General features: G+C 39.1%; 1 protein-coding gene and 1 long non-coding RNA gene across 2 annotated transcripts in view; one reads left to right on the top strand and one right to left on the bottom strand.

Annotated features, from left to right (window-relative positions):
- ALG14 (ALG14 UDP-N-acetylglucosaminyltransferase subunit) overlaps positions 1-19,992 on the bottom strand; it is a 92,828-nt gene that overhangs the window by 68,213 nt on the left and 4,623 nt on the right. The window contains exon 2 of the mRNA XM_016922899.4: positions 16,252-16,403. Coding sequence (XP_016778388.1) covers positions 16,252-16,403 — 152 coding nt within the window. The remainder of the gene's footprint in view (positions 1-16,251; positions 16,404-19,992) is intronic.
- On the top strand, positions 12,999-18,934 carry LOC134808905 (uncharacterized). Its single transcript, XR_010153094.1, has 2 exons — positions 12,999-13,594; positions 18,432-18,934. It is a non-coding gene; the product is annotated as an uncharacterized LOC134808905 (long non-coding RNA).

Genomic DNA, 19,992 nt, shown 5'->3' with positions numbered 1-19,992 from the left:
AGGGCCAGGCAAAAAATAAGGGCAAGGTAAAAAATACAGGCTCATGCCTGTAATTCCAGCACTTTTGGGAAGCTGAAGCAGGCAGATCATTTGAGCTCAAGAGTTTGAGACCAGCCTGGGCAACATAATGAGACCCTGTTACTACAAAATATCAAAAATTAGCCCAGTGTGGTGGTGCACGTCTATAGTCCCAGCTACTTGGGGGGGCTGAGGCAGGAGGATCACTTGAACCCAGGAGGTGGAGGCTGCAGTGAGCCATGATTGAGCCACTGCACTCCAGCCTGGGTGACAAAGAGAGATCCCGTCCCAAAAAATTAAAATAAAATAAAAATAAAATTTTTTTCTACAAACTAGCAAAAACATTTAGAAATTTATTGGATAATTCCATATCAGAATAAGTTATTAACCAAATGACAGAAATTTCCTGTTACTTATATAACTATAAGTGATTAACATTTCTAATTTGTATCTTCTGATTTCTGGGAAGCTCTTTGTGTTTTTGGAGGAGCACGCCTGTGTTGAAAATGTGGATTTTGGCTTCTCACCAGAACCAAGTGTGAATCGATGCCCTTTTATTCCTGAAGCGTTCCGCGCGAGATGGATGAGATCTTCTGTCAAAGCACAAAGTGCAGTTACTATTAATGCTTTAAAATGATCCAGATTTTCTGGTTCACTTAAGAAGTCTGAAAAAAATTAAATTATAGAGAGATAGTTCAAGGCCTGTAACCACAGGAGTGTTTTCTATAGCCAGGAAATTGCAACTTACACAATTATAGTACATTATTTAAAAAGTGAGGAAAATTGGGGGAGAGAGGGGTGCTATTTACACAAATGGTGCAGAATAGGCATCCACACCAAGGGTACCTCAAAACTCTGACTTTCATTAGAAAATGAATTTGACTTTGGTTCTGATAGAATAGCAATATAAACTAGCTTTATAACCCTCCTTCTATAAACAGTTTTAAATGCTGTCAGAAATATAACAAAATACAATTTTATCTGAACCAGAAAGAAGGAAACGGAAGTCCCTAATTGCCACAAACAAGAAGAAAATGAAAAGGGAACAGGCAGCCTGTGACATGAAGGTTTGAGGAGGATGACATAATTATTCCAGACACCTAAGGGCTGGGATTTCAGGGCCTCTAAAGGATAGGGAGGAGAAAAGCCTACAAAGAAACAAATTGATAGCTGATATTTCCAAGACAATAACAGCTCCCCTATATCTGAAATTTATTAATAGAAGGCCCTAAGGCCCAGTTGTTAGTCTTCTTCTATTTTCTATCAATCAATCCCTGGGTAATTTTTTTTTTTTTTTTTTTGGAGACAGGGTCTCACTGTGTCATCCAGGCTGAAGTGCAGTGGTGTGATCTCCACTTCCTGCAACCTCCGCCTCCTGGGTTCAAGCAATTCTCCTGCCTCAGCCTCCTTAGTAGTTGGGATTACAGGCATCAGCCACTGTGCCTGGCCTACTCCCTGGGTAATCTTATCTAGTTTCTTGTTTTACCTACCATTTCCTATACACAGAAGACTCCAAAATCTATATTATAGACCAGACTTCCCTTCTGAACCTCAGACTCATAGATCCCATTGTATTATCTACATCTTCTCTCGTATGTTTACAGATAACCCACAATTACCCCTCCTGATGACCCCTCTAACCTTCTCTGTGTAAGTGGCAACTCCATTCTTCCAGTGGCTCAGGCCAAAAACCTGGGTGCCATCTTCCACTCCTCCTCATTCTCTCACACCCTACATCTTATCTGCCAGTAAATCCTATCAGCTCTGACTTCAAAATATATTGAGAATCTGACTTCCTTCTCCCGCATCCACTCCCAGTCTAAGCCATGCTGATCTCTCATTTGGAGCACTGCAATAGCCTCTAAACCCCTCTCCCTGCTTTTGCCCTTCTCCCCTTCAGTTTAGTCAGCGACTAAAGTGATTCTGTCAGATCATGTCCCTCCTCTACCTAAAGCCTCCCAATGGCTCCCCATTTCACTCACTGGAAAGAGCCATCCAAGCCAAAAAATGAACAACAAGGTCTTAAAAGACCTAAGCCTAACATCCTTACCTTAACCTCTATGACCTCAGATCCTACTCACCTGCTTCCTTCGCTTTGGCTACATGGACTTTCTCGCTATTTTACAAACATGCCAGGCACGGCCCCACCTCAGGGCCTTCTTTGCAGTTACTGCTTCCTCTCCCAGAATTCTCTTTCCCCAGATGGCTTAACATCTCACCTCCTTCAGGTCTTCATCTAAACACCACCTTTCCTGGTCACTACCTAAAATTACAACCCCCCTTTAACCCTCTGAATCTTCCTATTCCCTTGCCTTGCTTTATTCCTCTTCTTAACAAGTTTTCACTAACGCATTATAAATTTTACCTAATTATCTGGTTTATTATCCCGCCACTAGAATGTAGCCTCCATAAGGGCAGAGATTTTTCTGTTTTATTTACTACTGTATTCCTAACACTTAGTAGGTATTCAATAAATATTTGTTAAATAAGTTTGTGAATGCTAAACTTTGTCATGAAGGAAAACTAGAATTCTAATCAAAGGAAGGACAAAACCAAGACATATTTTCAGGTAAACAAACAAAAACATGAAAAGTCATCACTTGCAGAACTTCCATGAAGGAACGAATGAAATACATACCTCTGAAAGAAACACACTGAATCCAAAAAAACAAGTAGGATACAAGAAGCAAGGGTAAGAAAGAAAATGCTATATAAATATACATCTAAATAAGCACAACTGTATAAAGCAATAATAATGATAACTAATTTAGGTGGTATAAACACAAATTAGAACCAAAATACTACACAATAATATGTAAGAGGAGAAGGAGTGCTCACAGTTAAAAAATTCTCAACACCTTGTTTAAGATGACAGCAAGAATGAGAAAAAAATAAAATAAAAATAAAAGGTTTGTTTTTCAGGAGGAGGATGGAGATATTATATTTTTTCCTTTAACTAGTTACTCAAGTTAACAATTTAAGAATAATGTGTAAGGGGCCAGGCGCAGTGGCTCACACCTGTAATCCCACCACTTTGGGAGGCCGAGGCAGGTGGATCATTTGAGGTCAGGAGTTTGAGACCAGCCTGGGCAACATGATGAGACCCTGTCTCTACTAAATATACAAAAATGACTCAGGTGTGGTGGCACGTGCCTGTAATCTCAGCTACTCAGAGGCTGAAGCAGGAGAATCAGCTGAACCCGGGAGACACAGGTTGTACTGAGACAAGATTGCACCACTGCACTCCTGCTTGGGCACCAGAGCAAGACTGCATCTCGAAAAAAAAAAAAAAAAAAAGGGTAATGTCTAAGAGAATAGTATAATTTCCATTTCCAAATGAAAGGAGAAGGGGGGAATAAAGACATCTTCATTAACACAAACAGAAAGCAGCCCAAGGAGGAAAAACAAAAAGATTCCAAGAAAAAGGTCTAAGTAAAAAGGACAAAATAAAATAGGAGAAAGAAATCTAATGCATCAGTAATCACAACAAATGTATATGTACCAAACACGCTAGTTAGAAGACAATTCCCAGTTTTGAATTTTTAAAATTCTGCTATATGTCATTTATAAAAGACACATAAAAAATGCAATAACACACACAAAAAAGTGAAAATAAAGAGGTGGGAAAATACATACCATGCAAACACTAACCAAAAGGAAGCTGGTATTTCTATGTTAACGTTAGATAAAATAGATTTTTTTTTAAAAAAAGCATTATTAGGGATAAAATGGGTCACTTCATAATGATTAAAAATAATTCACTACATAGAATCAAATTTGAGCTTCATAATGATTAAAAATAATTCACTATGTAGAATCAAATTTGAGCTTCATAATGATTAAAAATAATTCACTACGTAGAATCAAATTTGAACTAGAATGCAAAAATATGTACAGAAAGCTAACAAATACAAAGAAAAAAGACCAATTCACAATCACAATTTTTACATACCTGTCTCTGTTTTTTGGGATTTTTGGTTTTTTTGTTTGTTTTTAGAGATGGAGTCTCACTCTGTCACCCAGGCTTGAGTGCAGTGGCATGATCATAGCTCACTGTAACCTCAAACTCCTGGGTTCAAGCAATCCTCCTGCCTTGGCCTCCCACAGTGTTAGGATTATAGGTATGAGCCACAGCACTCAGCCCATGCCTCTCTCTTACTGAATAGATCAAGAAGTCAAAACAATTTATAAAGATATAGAAGATGACTTGAACAATGCAGTAAACATTATGGACATACACAGAACTCTGCAACAAACAATGGGGAATATAATTTCTTTTTAAGCACAGAAAATGTACTCAAACTCAAACATACTAGGCTACAAAGTAAGTCTCAACAAATACCAAAGAACTTCTTTTACCAGAACACATTCTCTGCCCACAATGTCAGATTAGAGTTTTACAAAAAGTCCAGTTACATGTTACAGACAATACATCCAACCTTGCCTCAAACAACAAAAAAATGAATATTAAAATTGACAAATGTCTGGCTTCAAACAAGCAAAATTAGGAATGGAAGAGGGCACAAACTACACCTACAGCACAAATTACAAAATTAACAAGAGAATATTATTGATAGGGTTTAGATCTGTGTCCCCACCAAATCTCATGTCGAATTGTAATCCTCAGTGTGGAAGGAGGGGCCTGGTGGGAGATGACTGGATCATGGGGGTAGAGTTCTCATGAATGGTTGGTCATGATCTCCTTGGTACAGTATAGTGAGTGAGTTCTCACAGGATCTGTTTGTTTAAAAGTATGTAGCACTGTAGATTCTGGAGATTAGCCCTTTGTCAGATGAGTAGGTTGCAAAAATTTTCTCCCATGTTGTAGGTTGCCTATTCACTCTGATGGTAGTTTCTTTTGCTGTGCAGAAGCTCTTTAGTTTAATTAGATCCCATTTGTCAATTTTGGCTTTTGTTGCCATTGCTTTTGGTGTTTTGGACATGAAGTCCTTGCCCACGCCTATGTCCTGAATGGTAATGCCTAGGTTTTCTTCTAGGGTTTTTATGGTTTTAGGTCTAACGTTTAAATCTTTAATCCATCTTGAATTGATTTTTGTATAAGGTGTAAGGAAGGGATCCAGTTTCAGCTTTCTACATATGGCTAGCCAGTTTTCCCAGCACCATTTATTAAATAGGGAATCCTTTCCCCATTGCTTGTTTTTCTCAGGTTTGTCAAAGATCAGATAGTTGTAGGTAAGCGGCGTTATTTCTGAGGGCTCTGTTCTGTTCCATTGATCTATATTTCTGTTTTGGTACCAGTACCGTGCTGTTTTGGTTACTGTAGCATTATTCACAATAGCAAAGACTTGGAACCAACCCAAATGTCCAACAATGATAGACTGGATTAAGAAAATGTGGCACATATACACCATGGAATACTATGCAGCCATAAAAAATGATGAGTTCATATCCTTTGTAGGGACATGGATGAAATTGGAAACCATCATTCTCAGTAAACTATCGCAAGAACAAAAAACCAAACACCGCATATTCTCACTCATAGGTGGGAATTGAACAATGAGATCACATGGACACAGGAAGGGGAATATCATACTCTGGGGACTGTGGTGGGGAGGGGGGAGGGGGGAGGGATAGCATTGGGAGATATACCTAATGCTAGATGACGAGTTAGTGGGTGCAGCGCACCAGCATGGCACATGTATACATATGTAACTAACCTGCACAATGTGCACATGTACCCTAAAACTTAAAGTATAATTAAAAAAATAAATAAATAAATTAAAAAAAAAAAAAAAAAAGTATGTAGCACTTCCCTCCATCCCTTCCTCCTGCTCTGCCCATGTGAAGTGCTGGCTCCTTTGCCTTCTGCCATGATTGTAAGCTTCCTGAGGCCTCCCCAGAAGCAAAAGCTGCTATGCTTCTTGTATAGCCTGCAGAACTGTGAGCCAATTAAACCTCTCTTCTTTTTAAATTACCCAGTCTTGGGTATTTCTTTATAGCAATGCAAGAACGACTAATACAATTATGAAAATACTTATGTCAATACATTAGCAAATTTACATAAAATAGACACATTCCTAGAAAAATGTCTTAACAACACTGATTTAAAAAGAAACACAAATCTTGAAGAGTCCTATAACCATTACAAAAAGAACACATCAGGCCCAGGTGGTTTTGTCTTAGACAAGTTCTGCAAAACTTAAAAATAATCAATTCCATGCTTACACAAATTCCTCCTGAGAATAAAAAGTTGTCTATACTCCACAGCTCATTTGATGAGAGTACTGTAACCTTGATACCAATACCAAAGAAAAGAATGAGAAAGGAAAAGTACAATCTCACACATGAACATACATTTAAAAATCCAAAACAATATGTTTGCAAACCAAATCTAGCAATGTATTAAAATATAACACACCATAAACAAACTGAATTTATTCCAGGAATTCAAGAATAGTTCATACCACGTACTTGGCCCTATAAACAAATAAAATGGGAACAACCATATTATCTCACATGCAGAAAAGACATTTGATAAAAATCAACAACCAAGTGTGATTTAAGGTAAAACTCTTGGCACATTTTTAAAATCAGAAAGAATACAAGGATGTCCACTACATTATTCTCTATTTGTTGCTGTTCTGGAAGTTCTGACAAAATAAAATGAGAAAAACAAAAGGTGTAAGGATTAGAAAGAATTAGAACTACCACTATTTGCAGATGATTAGATTATCTTCACAGATAACAAAGATTCATAGCAAATTATCAGCTTTAATTAGAATGTAGCAAGTAGTTCTTCTAAGATTGCTATACAAAAATCAAGTGTATCTCTACACACCACCAACACGGAAAATGTCACTAAAAGATATATTACTTCCAAAAGTAAAAAAAAAAATACAAGACACTTAGAAATAAACACACCAAAGATATGCAAGACTCTTACAAAGACAATTAGAAATGTTACTGAAAAGCATTAAGGAGATCTAAACAATGAAAAGAGAGAGAGATGAAGTTTCTGGATAGGAAGACATCATCATATAGATATAAGTTCTCCCCAAACTGATATATTCAATTTAATGCAAATAAAGATATCAACAAGATTCTTTTGTGAACTTGTCAAAACTAATTTAAAAACCTATGTAAGAAAGAAAGAAAAATTAAAACACCTCAGCCGGGTGTGGTGGCTCACACCTGTAATCCCAGCACTGTGGGAGGCCCAGGCGGGCGGATCACGAGGTCAGCAGATTGAGACCATCCTGGTTAACATGGTGAAATCCCGTCTCTACTAAAAAAAAAAAAAAAAAAAAAAATTAGCCAGGCGTGGTGGCGGGTGCCTGTAGTCCCAGCTACTTGGGAGGCTGAGGCAGGAGAATGGCGTGAACCCGGGAGGCAGAGCTTGCAGTGAGCGGAGATGCACCACTGCACTCCAGCCTGGGCTACAGAGTGAGACTCTGTCTCATTAAAAAAAAAAAAAAAAAAAAACTTCTGAAGGATAAAGCTAAGGGAGTTTGGTACTGGGTGAGGGATAGACAAACAAACCAGTTAACAGAATAGAGAGCTAGGCTGAACAGCTATATATTAGAAGCAGAAAAAAAAAGAATAGAGAGCTAAGATACAGACCTACACATACACAAAAACTTCACGTATCAGTGGCGGCACTGCAGAAATGGACTGCTGAATAAATGGTGCTGGGCTGGGCCCCTATTTTGCCATATGGAAATTAGATCTCTTTCAAACATTATACAGAAAGAAATCAATTCCAGATGAATTAAAGACAAGTGTGAAAAGCAAAATGTGGCCAGGCACGGCGGCTCATGTTTGTAATCCTAGCACTTTGGGAGGCCAAGGTGGGCAGACTGCTTGAGTCCAGGAGTTCGAGACCAGCCTGGGCAACATGGAGAAATTCTGTCTCTACAAAAAATACAAAAATTAGCCAGGTGTGGTGGTGCGCTCCCATAGTCCCAGCGACTTGGAAGGCTGAGGTGGGAGGATTGCCTCAGCTGGGAAGATCGAGGCTGCACTGAGCTGTGATCACACCACTGCACTCCAGCCTGGGTGAGAGTGAGACATTGTCTCAAAAAAAGAAAAGAAAAATATTAAAACTTCTAGAAAATAACACTTGAGTATAACTCTATGACCTTTAAGTCCTAAGGGAAAATATAAATTTGGATTCCTAAAGGAAAATATAAACATTAAAATCTAAAACTTCTGGCCGGCGTGGTGGTTCACGCCTGTAATCCCAGCACTTTGGGAGGCCAAGGCGGGCGGATCACGTGGTCAGGAGTTCGAGACCAGCCTGGCCAACATAGTGAAACCCTGTCTCTACTAAAAATACAAAAATTAGCTAGGCATGGTGGTGCACACCTGTAGTCCCAGCTACTAGGAGGCTAAGGCTGGAGAATTGCTTGAACCCAGGAGGTGGAGGTTGCAGTGAGCTGAGATCAGGCCACTGCACTCCAGCCTGGGCAACAGAGCAAGATTCTGGCTCAAAAAAAAAAAAAAAATCTAAAACTTCTCTTCATATAAAACAGTGAAAGGATAAGCAGGAAGAAAATGTATACCGTTTTATATATATATAAATAAATACATATATACACACACATACACACACACAACTCTGTTGTATGGATATGGAAATATATTGTCAATGTAACCTTCCAAGAAATATATATATGCACATGCACACACAGTTAGTCCTCCAGATCTATGGGTTCTGCATCCGTGGATTCAATCAACCATGGATCGAAAATATTTGGGGAAAAAAATGGATAACTGTATCTGTACTGGACATGTACAGGCCTTTTTCCCCTTGTCATTATTTCCTAAATAATACAGTATAACAACTATTTACATAGTATTTACACTGTATTAGGTATTATAAATAATCTGAAGGTTATTTAAAGTATATGGGAGGATGAGCAATGTGCAAATACTACATCATCTTATAAAAGGGACTTGAGCATCTGCGGATTTTGGCATCCGTGCAAGGTCGTGAAAATACATGCACACGCGCACGCACACACAGATGGTCATTTCTCCTTAGATGACCATCTGTGTGTGTGTGTGTGTGTGTAGATATATACATATGACCTATATATAATATGAAAAAGGATTAGTTTACAGAATAGACAAGTAGAAAAAAGAGAAGAAAATGGTCCTAAATTGAAGAAAGATCGTAAGAGTCCACTGAATTCAAGAAAGAATTAATAAGAAAACAGACATGTAGACATGGACTGATTAAATTTCAGAATTCTAAGGAAAGAGAATCAAACTAGGATCAAACATCTTTTCTGGAACTCTGACTGCTGGAAGAGAATGGAATAGTATTTACACACTCTGAGAGGAAAAAATTATGGCATTACAATTAGTATTGTACATCAAGCCAAACAACTGTAGGGATATTATGTCACAACAAAGGTATCTTCAGGCTGGGCATGGTGGGATCAACCCTGTAATCCCAGCACTTTGGGAGGCCGAGGTGGGCGGATCATGAGGTCAGGAGATTGAGACCATCCTGGCCAACATGGTGAAAACCCGTCTCTACTAAAAATACAAAAATTAGCTGGGCATGGTGGCGCATGCCTGTAATCCCAGCTACTTGGGAGGCTGAGGCAGGAGAATTGCTTGAACCAGGGAATCGGAAGTTGCCATGAGCCAAGATCACGCCACTGCACTCTAGCCTGGCAACAAAGCGAGACTCCATCTGAAAAAAAAAAAAAAAAAAGAAAAAAAAAAGATATTTTCAGAGATGATAGCCAGGCGTAGTGGCTCATGCTTGTAATCCCAGCATTTTGGGAGGCCGAGGAGGTGGGATCACTTGAGGTCAGAAGTTTGAGACCAGCCTGGCCAACATGGCAAAACCCCAACTTTACTAATAATACCAAAAAAATTAGCTGGGCGCCATGGCACATGCCTGTAATCCCGACTACTTGGGAGGCTGAGTCAGGAGACTCACTTGAACCCAGGAAGTGGAGGTTGTGGTGAGCCGAGATAGCACCACTGCACTCCAGCCTGGACAATAGAGTGAGATTCATTCTAAAAAAAAAAAAAATAGATACTTTCAGAGCTGAAAAGACTCTGGAAATATACTGTCCATATAACCTTTCTCAAAAAAAAAAAAAAAAACACTGAAGGAAACACTTGAGCCAAATAGAAAACAAAATGAAATCAGAAGAAGACATGGTATACAAGAAACAGCGGTGAGTTAAGACTATATAACTGTTGATGTTATGATGAGATTTAATTAAAAAGTGATACTTGAGCTAGGAGAAAGCTAATGAAAATCTACTCTACAGTTTTTAAAATTTTATTTTTTTTCCTCTCATTCTTGACATTTCATGATTCTTTTCCCTCATATTTGCCTTATTGCCTGGAGAATTCCTTTAGCCTGACTTTCAATTCACAAATAAGGTTTTCGGCTATATTTAACCTGATAATTACTGACTCAGCACTTTTAATTTTGATAAGCACTTTGTTTTAATTTCCAAGGAATCTTTCTTGTTTTAACATTGCTTCCCTTATAAAACAGATTATTCTTGGCTGGGCACAGTGGCTGACGCCTGTAATCTCAGCGCTTTAAGAGGCTGAGGCAAGCGGATGACGAGGTCAGGAGTTCGAGACCAGCCTGGCTAACATGGGGAAACCCCGTCTCTACTAAAAATACAAAAATTAGTTGGGCGTGGTGGCGGGCACCTGTAATCCAAACTACTAGGGGGGCTGAGGCAGGAGAATCATTTGAACCTGGGCGTTAGAGGTTGCAGTGAGCTGAGATCACATCATTGCACTCTAGCCTGGGTGACAGGGTGAGACTCTGTCTCAAAAAAAACAAAAAACAAAAAAACATATTATTCTTGTTTATTTGGAATATCTCCTTGAATTTCAATGATAATATGAAATTTAAAAAGTTATTTTCTTTTTTTCTTCCTCTTTTTAAGTTTCTTGTGATCACCCAGGAGCTAAAAAGTTATTTTGTTTCTATGTTAACTTTTGGGAGGGGCCCTTTGTTTTGAATCCGTTAATTATCTTCACAATATCTAATCATATTTCATTTTCAGCTTATTATAAATGAAAGTCTAGATTAGTGTCATCTGATAGAACTTTCTGCAATGATAAAAATGTTCTATTCTATATGATCCAAAATGGTAGCTACTAGCCACATGTGGCTACTAAGCATTACAAATGAGGCTAGTGCAACCGAGAGACCAAATTTTAAATTTTACTTAGTTTTAATTAATTTAAATTGAAATACACGTAGCCACATATGGCTAGTGGCTACTATACTGGACAGTGCAGGTCTAGATTGTTAATTATACTTGGCTAATATGGGTTCTTCCAGCAAATGTATTGATCACTATTGATTTCTTCAGCAAGACCCCACCTTTTCCTAGTCTGGTGAGCTCCATGGAAGGTACAAAAGATGGCTGAGCTGAAGCGAAGAAAAAGATCAGTAGGGAAACCCCCCAACCTTAGTAAGGCTTGGCAGGAAGGTGTCTGTCTCTGCCTCTTTGTCTTTCTGTCCTTCACCACCCTCCTATACATACACACACAAACACACACACACACACACACACACACACACACACACACGTGGTGGTACCCAGAGGTGGCCAGCAGAAATGTTCACGCTATCTCCCTCAACAGCTCATTTGCATCTCTACAGAGCTCTTCCCAGCTTCAGATTCATGAGTAGAGGCTCTTTTAGGAATGGAGCAGAATTTTCTCTCTAACAGTGGCTGCATTGCCCCAGTAGGCAAGTGTTAGTAAAAGGAAGTTGAACAGAGATGCTTAGTCCTACATTGCACTTCGAAAATACAAAATAATGGCACTATAAAAATCCAAAATCTGGCTGGGCACAGTGGCTCACGCCTGTAATCCCAGCACTTTGGAAGGCTGAGGTGGGCAGATCACGAGGTCAGGAGATCGAGACCATCCTGGCCAACATGGTGAAACCCTGTCTCTATTTAAAAAAAAAAAAATTAGCCAGACATGATAGTAGGCACCTGTACTCCCAGCTACTCAGGAGGCTGAGGCAGGAGAATCGCTTGAACCTGGGAGGTGGAGACTACAGTGAGCTGAGATCACACGACTGCACTCCAGCCTGGGTGACAAAGTGAGACTCTGTTTAAAAAAAAACAACAAATAAATAAAAATAAAAATCCAAAATATTTTTATAGTTAAGACTATTAATGTGAAGCAAACCCAACTTACTTGGTTCTAAGTGTTGTGATGCACAGTATATAACTACTGCCCCCCTAAAATTCATGTCCACCTGGAATCTATGAATGTGACCTTATTTAGAAATAAGAGCACTGCATATATGATCAAGTTAAGATGAGGTCCTTCTGAATTAGAGTGGGCCCTAAATCCAACTGGTATCCTCATAAAAAAGGCATGTGAAGACAGAGATACAGAAAAGGTCATACGATGGTGGAAGCCGAGATTAGAGTGACGTAGCTGCAAGCTAAGGAAGGCCAAGCATTGCTGGCCACCACTAGAAGCCAGGAGGAAGCAAGGAGGGATTCTTCTTCAGAACCTCCGGAGGGAGTATGGCCCCATGACACCTTGATTTCAGACTTCTACCCTTCAGAGCTATGAGAAAATACATTTCTGTTGTTTTAAGCCACCCAGTTTATGGGTGGCAAAAACCCAGTTCTGTTACAGCAACCCTAAGAAACTAATACAGTATTGATTCCTAAAACAAAAACGAAATCACTTTGGCTTATTTTCCACAGAGGAAAAAAAGTACCACACATTTTGCTATAGCTGAATGATAGCAAGCAGATTTATATACCGATCTTGTTTGACGTGGATTTTTTGAGAATACATTTTAGTAGTATGTTAGTTGGGGATAAGGTTTACAAATGACCAAAAGTTAACACAAACAGCCTTGAGAGAGAGAGAGAGAGAGAGAGAGAGAGTGTGCGTGTGTGCGTATGTCACAAAGGTGGGAACAAAGGGAGTGGGGTAGGGTTCTAGGAGTGGGTCCTGATTTCCCAAGAAAAGAACCACCAATCCAGGACCAACACAGCTATAGCAGGGCCTCTTGAGCCACTGAAGGCAGCACCAGACACTGGCTTCTCCTCTCTTCCTGTACATTATCTTCATTCTTGTATCTATAGACTACCTTTATCTTCTAAGTGAAAACATGACTGTCAGCAGCTTTCAAGCTTTATCATTTACAGAGCTTGTCTGAAGACAGACTGATTCCATTCTCTAGGTCTCCAAGCCCAGAAAGCTCAGAGAAAGACTTCGATTGGTCTGAGTTAGGCCAGCTGTCCACCCCTGAACTATCCAGAGCAGCCCTGCAGCTGGGCCGTTCCCAGAGAGAGGGATGGATAAAGGCACTCACTCTACATAAGGAACAGCTCTAGTTTCCTTCCTTAATTAAGAAGTAGTTTCACTTAAAAAAAAAAAAATCTCTAAACACTGACTAAAATGCTATAATGAAGTGAGCAACCAGGGGTAAAGAAGTACTAATAATTTCAAAGGCAGACACAAGTATGATTTGGAGAAGAAACAGCAGTCATAGATAAATCAAATTATCAATAAATGTAACACATTGATAGAGAGCTTTAATGAAGAGCCAATAAGCACATGAACAGGATGCTTCGTGTATGTAAGTATAAATAAAATAATTTTCACTACTGGAATTCAATGAAAAACTGCTTTCTCTATTTAAAAGAATAAAAAATATGCAAAAAATTAAGCAACCATTTTTTTTCCTTCAACTTTTAAGTTCCAGGGTATGTGTGCAGGATGTGCAGGTTTATTACACAGGTAAACGTGTGCCATTGTGGTTTGCTGCACAAATTAATCCATTACCTAGGTATTAAGCCCAGCATCCACTAACTATTCTTCCTGATGCTCTACCTCCCCCAACCCCTCCCTTCAACAGGCCCCAATGTGTGTTGTTCCCCCATATGTACCCATGTATTCTCATCGTTCAGCTCCTACTTATAAGTGAAAACGTGTGGTATTTAGTTTTCTGTTCCTGCATTAGTTTGCTGAGGATAACGGCTTCTGGCTCCATCCATATCCCTGCAAAGGACATGATCTTGTTCCTTTTTATTGCTGCATAGTATTTCATAGTGTATATGTACCACATTTTCTTTATCCATTCTATCATTGATGGGCATTTGGGTTGATTCCATGTCTTTGCTATTGTGAATAGTGCTGCAGTGAACATATGTGTGCATGTATCTTTACAACAGAATGATTTACATTCCTTTGGGTATATACCCAGCAATGGGATTGCTAGGTCAAGTGGTATTTCTGCCTCTAGATTTCTGAGGAATCGCCACACTATCTTCCACAATGGTTGAACTAATTTACATTCCCACCAATACTGTAAAAGCATTCCTTTTTCTCCACAACCTCACCAACATCTGTTGTTTCTGGACTTTTTAATAATTGCCATTCTGAGTGGTGTGAGATGGTATCTCATTGTGGTTTTGATTTGCGTTTCTCTAATGATCAATGATGTTGAGCTTTCTTCCATATGTTTGTTGGCTGCATGAATGTCTTCTTTTGAGAAGTGTCTGTTCATGTCCTTTGCCCACTTTTTAATAACAGTTTTTTTCTTGTAAATTTGTTTAAGTTCCTTGTAGACTCTGTATATTAGACCTTTGTCAGATGGACATATTGCAAAAATTTTCTCCAATCCTGTAGGTTGTCTGTTCACTCTGATGAGTTTCTTTTGCTGTGCACAAGCTCTTTAGTTTAATTAGATCACATTTTTCAATTTTTACTTTTGTTGCAATTGCTTTTGGCATTTTCATCATAAAATCTTTGCCCATGCCTGTGTACTGAATACTACTGCTTAGATTTTCTTCTAGGGTTTTTATAATTTTGGGTTTTACATTTATGTCTTTAATCCACCTTGAGTTAGTTTCTGTGTAAAGTGTAAGGAAGGAATCCAGCTTCAATTTTCTGCATATGGCTAGCCAGTTCAACTCCTTGCAAAATAGAAAATTCTTTCCCCATTGTTCGTTTTTGTCAGGTTTGTAGATCAGATGGTTGTAAATGTGTGGTCTTATTTCTGAGTTCTCTATTCTGTTCCATTGGTCTGTATCTGTTTTTGTACAAGTATCATGCTGTTTTGGTTACTGTAGCCTTGTAGTATAGTTTGAAGTCAGGTAGCATGATGCCTCCAGCTTTGTTCTTTTTGCTTAGGATTGTCTTGGCTATTTGGGCTCCTTTTTGGTTCCATATGAATTTTAAAATAGTTTCTTATAATTCTGTGAAGAATGTAAATGGTGGTTTAATGGGAATAGCATTGAATCTATAAATTACTTTGGGCAGTATAGCCATTTCACAATATTGATTCTTCCTATCCATGAGCATGGAATGTATTTCCATTTGTTTGTGTCCTCTCTGATTTCACTGAGCAGTGGTTTGTAGCTCTCCTTGAAGAGGTCCTTCACTTCCCTTGTTAGCTATATTCTTAGGTATTTTATTCTTTTTGCAGTGATTGTGAATGGGAGTTCATTCATGATTTGGGTTTTGTCTTGCCTGTTGTTGGTGTATAGGAATGCTAGTGATTCTGCACATTGATTTTGTTTCCTGAGACTTGGCTAAAGTTGCTTATCAGCTTAAGAAGTTTTTGGGCTGAGACAATGGGATTTTCTAGATACAGGATCATGTCATCTGCAAGCAAGGATAATTTGACTTCCTCTCTCCCTATCTGAATACACTTCATTTCTTTCTCTTTCCTGATTGCCCTGGCCAGAACTTCCAATACTATGTTGAATAGGAGTGGTGAGAGAGGGCATCTTTGTCTCGTGCCAATTTTCAAGGGGAATGCTTCCAGCTTTTGTCCATTCAGTATGATATTGGCTCTGGGTTTGTCATATATGGCTCTTATTATTTTGAGGTATGTTCCTTCAATACCTAGTTTATTGACAGTTTTTAACACGAAAGGATGTTGAATTTTATCAAAGGCCTTTTCTGTGTCTATTTGTCTTTAGTTCTGTTTATGTGATGAATTACATTTATTGATTTGCGTATGTTGAATCAACCTTGCATCCCGGGTATGAAGCCAACTTGATCATGGTGGATAAACTTTTTGATGTGCTAAGCAACCATTTTTTAATTTGAAGATTTATTTTATAGAAATTCATATATTTTGGTAGCAAAGGAAATGTATTTCATCACCAGCAAACATTTGACTGCCCATTGTGGGTAGGGCACTGAAGTGCCATGAGATTATTACCAGAGACAATTAAACTCAATGTGCAACTTGTAATTTTCTTAGAAATAGAAATTGTCACTTACCATGTTACTAGGGTCTCTATCAGCTCGATCTAGTTCAAAACAATTTATTTTGTTGGCACTCATTTCATCAGTGTCAGCAATGACATAATGTCTAGGTGAGTAGGCATTGGACAAGCTCCCAAGCAGCCTCAGGATCTCAGTGGTATGCCCACCTGGAAAAAATATCAGAAGTCCTAAGATTAAGAAACCCACAATGGACATATCCATTTGACCATGTTATACCAATATCATGGTTTCAGGTTGGGGTTGGGGGGGCACTGTAATTGTATATTTCTCAGAAGACACAAGGAACATTTGAAAACAATAAATCTATGCCCTCGTATAAATACAACTTTTATATCAAAAGCAGATAATACATGTATAAAAATAAAATCAGCACTAGCAGTAGGTACTAAGGAAGGCACAAAACAGTATAAGACATAGCTCTTGCTATCAAGAAGACTGGTGAGAAAGGGGCAAGACACATACATGAAGACAAAGAAGATGCAAGACAGTAAGAAAAACTAAAATGTGAAGGGTAAGCAAATGGTTATGAAAAATCAATGCCTTAAAAATAAGGAAGAACCCCGGAAAAGGCTGAGATGACTTGAAAGGTGAAGATAATGGAGAGATAGGAGTAGGGAGGCCACTGGGTGGAGATGGGGATTGTTAGGGCATGAGATGACAAGATCTGAAACATGTGTTCAAAGAGTGATAGGAATACTGGGAAGAAGGGTACAGGTGAAATAAGGCACGAAAGCAGGATGGGAAAAGGGAAGCCAGTCACTGAAGGTTCTATGTAGAGAAGTAAGGTGAAGGGGGCATAAGCGCTGATCAGCAGGGCTTGGGCCTTCCTAAGAAACATCTTTTGTTCACCACTGTAACCCCAGCTCCTATCAGAGGTCTCAGCACACTGCAGGTCCTCAAATATTTATCAGCTTCACCAAATAAGTAATGTTCAGTTTCTGAAGTCATATAATCTCCAAAATTTTAATACATTAATTTCAAAAGCATAAATTTAAAAATCAACTATGTTCATTGAGACAATGAAAACATTGTTTATGAAAACAACAATAGAATATCTACCTATCTATAAACCATTTAAGCAAAACAGTCAAACTCCTTATCAAGGGGCCCCATCACACCCATTTCAGTCTCGTTTCACAAGCTCTCTGCCTCAGTCAGGTTGATGTCTTCAACATTCTCTGCATTCACCTTATTCGTTACTCACTCCTTGCCTCTGGTCATGCTGCTCCCCCTACCTACAAGGCTTCCTCCACCCCACCTCCCTTATTGTTGTAAGAAAGAGTATATAGTGATACAAGAACACAAACAAAGATAAATTAAACATGAGTTTTCCCCCAACACAAATTCCCTCCACCCCCTCACCTCCCCCCAGGTGGAGTTTCACGCTTGTTGCCCAGGCTGGAATACAATTGTGTGATCTCGGCTCATTGCAACCTCCACCTCCCGGGTTCAGGCGACTCTCCTGCCTCAGCCCCCCGAGTAGCTGCAATTACATGCATGCGCCACCACGCCCGGCTAATTTTTGTATTTTTAGTAGAGACAGAGTTTCACCACGTTAGTCAGACTGGTCTTGAACTCCTGACCTCAGGTGATCCACCCACCCGGCCTCCCAAAGTACTGGGATTACAGGCGTGAGCCACCATGCCAGGCCCAAATTTTTTTTTTAATAGTAGAAAGGACAGGATTTCGTTCTAGATTCCAGAAGGAATTATATATAGAAACAAATTTGGCATAGATTTAGTGTGAATTTCAGGAATTAAAATCATACATTAGCTTTATAACCTGTCACCCATCTTCTTGACTGGGGCATATAATTTACACATCTGGTTTATACTCATTTTAGTATCTTTGGTTTAGCCTCGAAAAAAAACAAAAAAGTTAGGCCAGGTGCGGTGGCTCATGCCTGTAATCCCAGCTATTCAGGAGGCTGAGGCAGGAGAATCACCTGAGACTGCACTCCAGCCTGTACAACAGAGCGAGACTCTGTCTCAAAAAAGAAAAAAAAAAACAAGTGGTGGTACTCCAAGTAGGTATTTGTTTTCACAGCTGGAATAATTAAGGATAAAACCTAATATCCACAACATCTTCCACTACAATTAAAACTTCATTATACCTGCTTTAATAGTCTTTTATTTCCTTTTTTAAATTTTTTATTTTTATTTTTATTTTTTAAGGAAACCCTCATTGAATACTGTGAAAGTTGTCAGGATAAAAATAGAGTCACTTGTGACAAAATGGAGCTGGGAAAGGCCATGAAGGAAGGGTTCTTAATGCTCAATCGCCTGAAAACAAGAACTGTTACAAAAGACTATACCAAAACCACAACCTTGTACAAAGGCCACTGCAACCTTATGCAAAAAAAAAACTTCTGCAAGGACATCGGCCCAGCAGTTGCCTGCCTAACCTTGGACTGATGCCACCCTTATTATTGATCCCTGTAAGCAAGGATAATTGTTTCAAAACAACTTATGTAACCCTCCCCATTTTAGCTTTAAAAATTGCTGTCTTCCCTTGCCTCTTTGAATGTGCCCATAGTTTACTCGGCATGTGTATTCCTCACTACAATGCTTACTCTTGAATACACTTATTATCTTTGGAGAATCTCTCTCTGTTATTTAGCTTGACAGTATATTCACTGAAAATTTAAACTTGTTACTGAATAAAGTCATTAAAATGATGGATTTTGTCTTCCATTTTACTCTTCTATTAAGATACATTTTTTTGAGAATAAGAATCTCTAAGTTCTACCTTAAAATACATCCAGCATCCAATCATTTCTCACCATTTCTTTTGCTACTCCCCTGCTCCAGGCCACTATCACCTCTCATACGGATTATGAACAGTTTCTTGATCTGTTCCCTGACCCACTTCCCCTTCAGTCTATCGCAACATAACATCCCATGTGACCCTATTCGAGTTGATCAAATTATTTACTTCTGCTCAAAATCCTCCAGTGGCTTCATGTCTCATGTGAAATAAAAGGCTTCTTATACTCTGACCTCAACTATGTTCCCTCTTGGAGCTCATCTCCTGTTCCTCCCCGCTTACTCAGTCTACTCTAATCACTCTAGCCTCCTTGCTGTTGGCTGTCATCTCCCCAAGAAGGCTTTCCCTGACAATCTTCATAAAAAAGCAATGCCCCTTCCCCAAATCGTAGTGTTTATCACTGCATAACTTACTATGTAGTCTATTTATTTGTTTTGCTTTTTATCTCCCTCTATCCATGCCTCACTAGAAGGCAAGCACCATACTATGAGGGCAGGGATTTGTGTTTGTTACTGCTGTACCTCCTATTCCTAGAAATAGCAGGCTGTCCTATTGAATGAAAGAATGAATGAAAGTTTGATATTAAATCTAACATTTGCCTAAGAAGGCTGTATTATGTTTCAAAGAAAAGTAGTTTTGGCAAATGTTCTCTGAACAGAAGTGATCTACTAATAATTTTTTATTTTTTTGAGATGGAGTCTTGCTCTGTTGCCCAGGGGTGATCTCGGCTCACTGCAACCTCTGCCTCCTGGGTTCAAGCGATTCTCCTGCCTCAGCCTCCTGAGTAGCTGGGATTACAGGCACCTGCGACCACGCCCAGCTAATTTTTTTGTATTTTTTAGTAGAGATGGGGTTTTGCCATGTTGGCCAGGCTGGTCTTGAACTCCTGACCTCAGGTGATCCACCTACCTCAGCCTCCCAAATTGCTGGGATTACAAGCGTGCACCACAGTGCCTGGCCTACTAATAA

The sequence above is a fragment of the Pan troglodytes genome, chromosome 1 (genome assembly GCF_028858775.2).
Source record: "Pan troglodytes isolate AG18354 chromosome 1, NHGRI_mPanTro3-v2.0_pri, whole genome shotgun sequence".
In the NCBI taxonomy this organism is placed as follows: Eukaryota; Metazoa; Chordata; class Mammalia; order Primates; family Hominidae; genus Pan; species Pan troglodytes.
The sequence above is the reverse complement of the archived record's forward strand: the minus strand, read 5'-3'. Positions and strand labels throughout refer to the sequence as shown.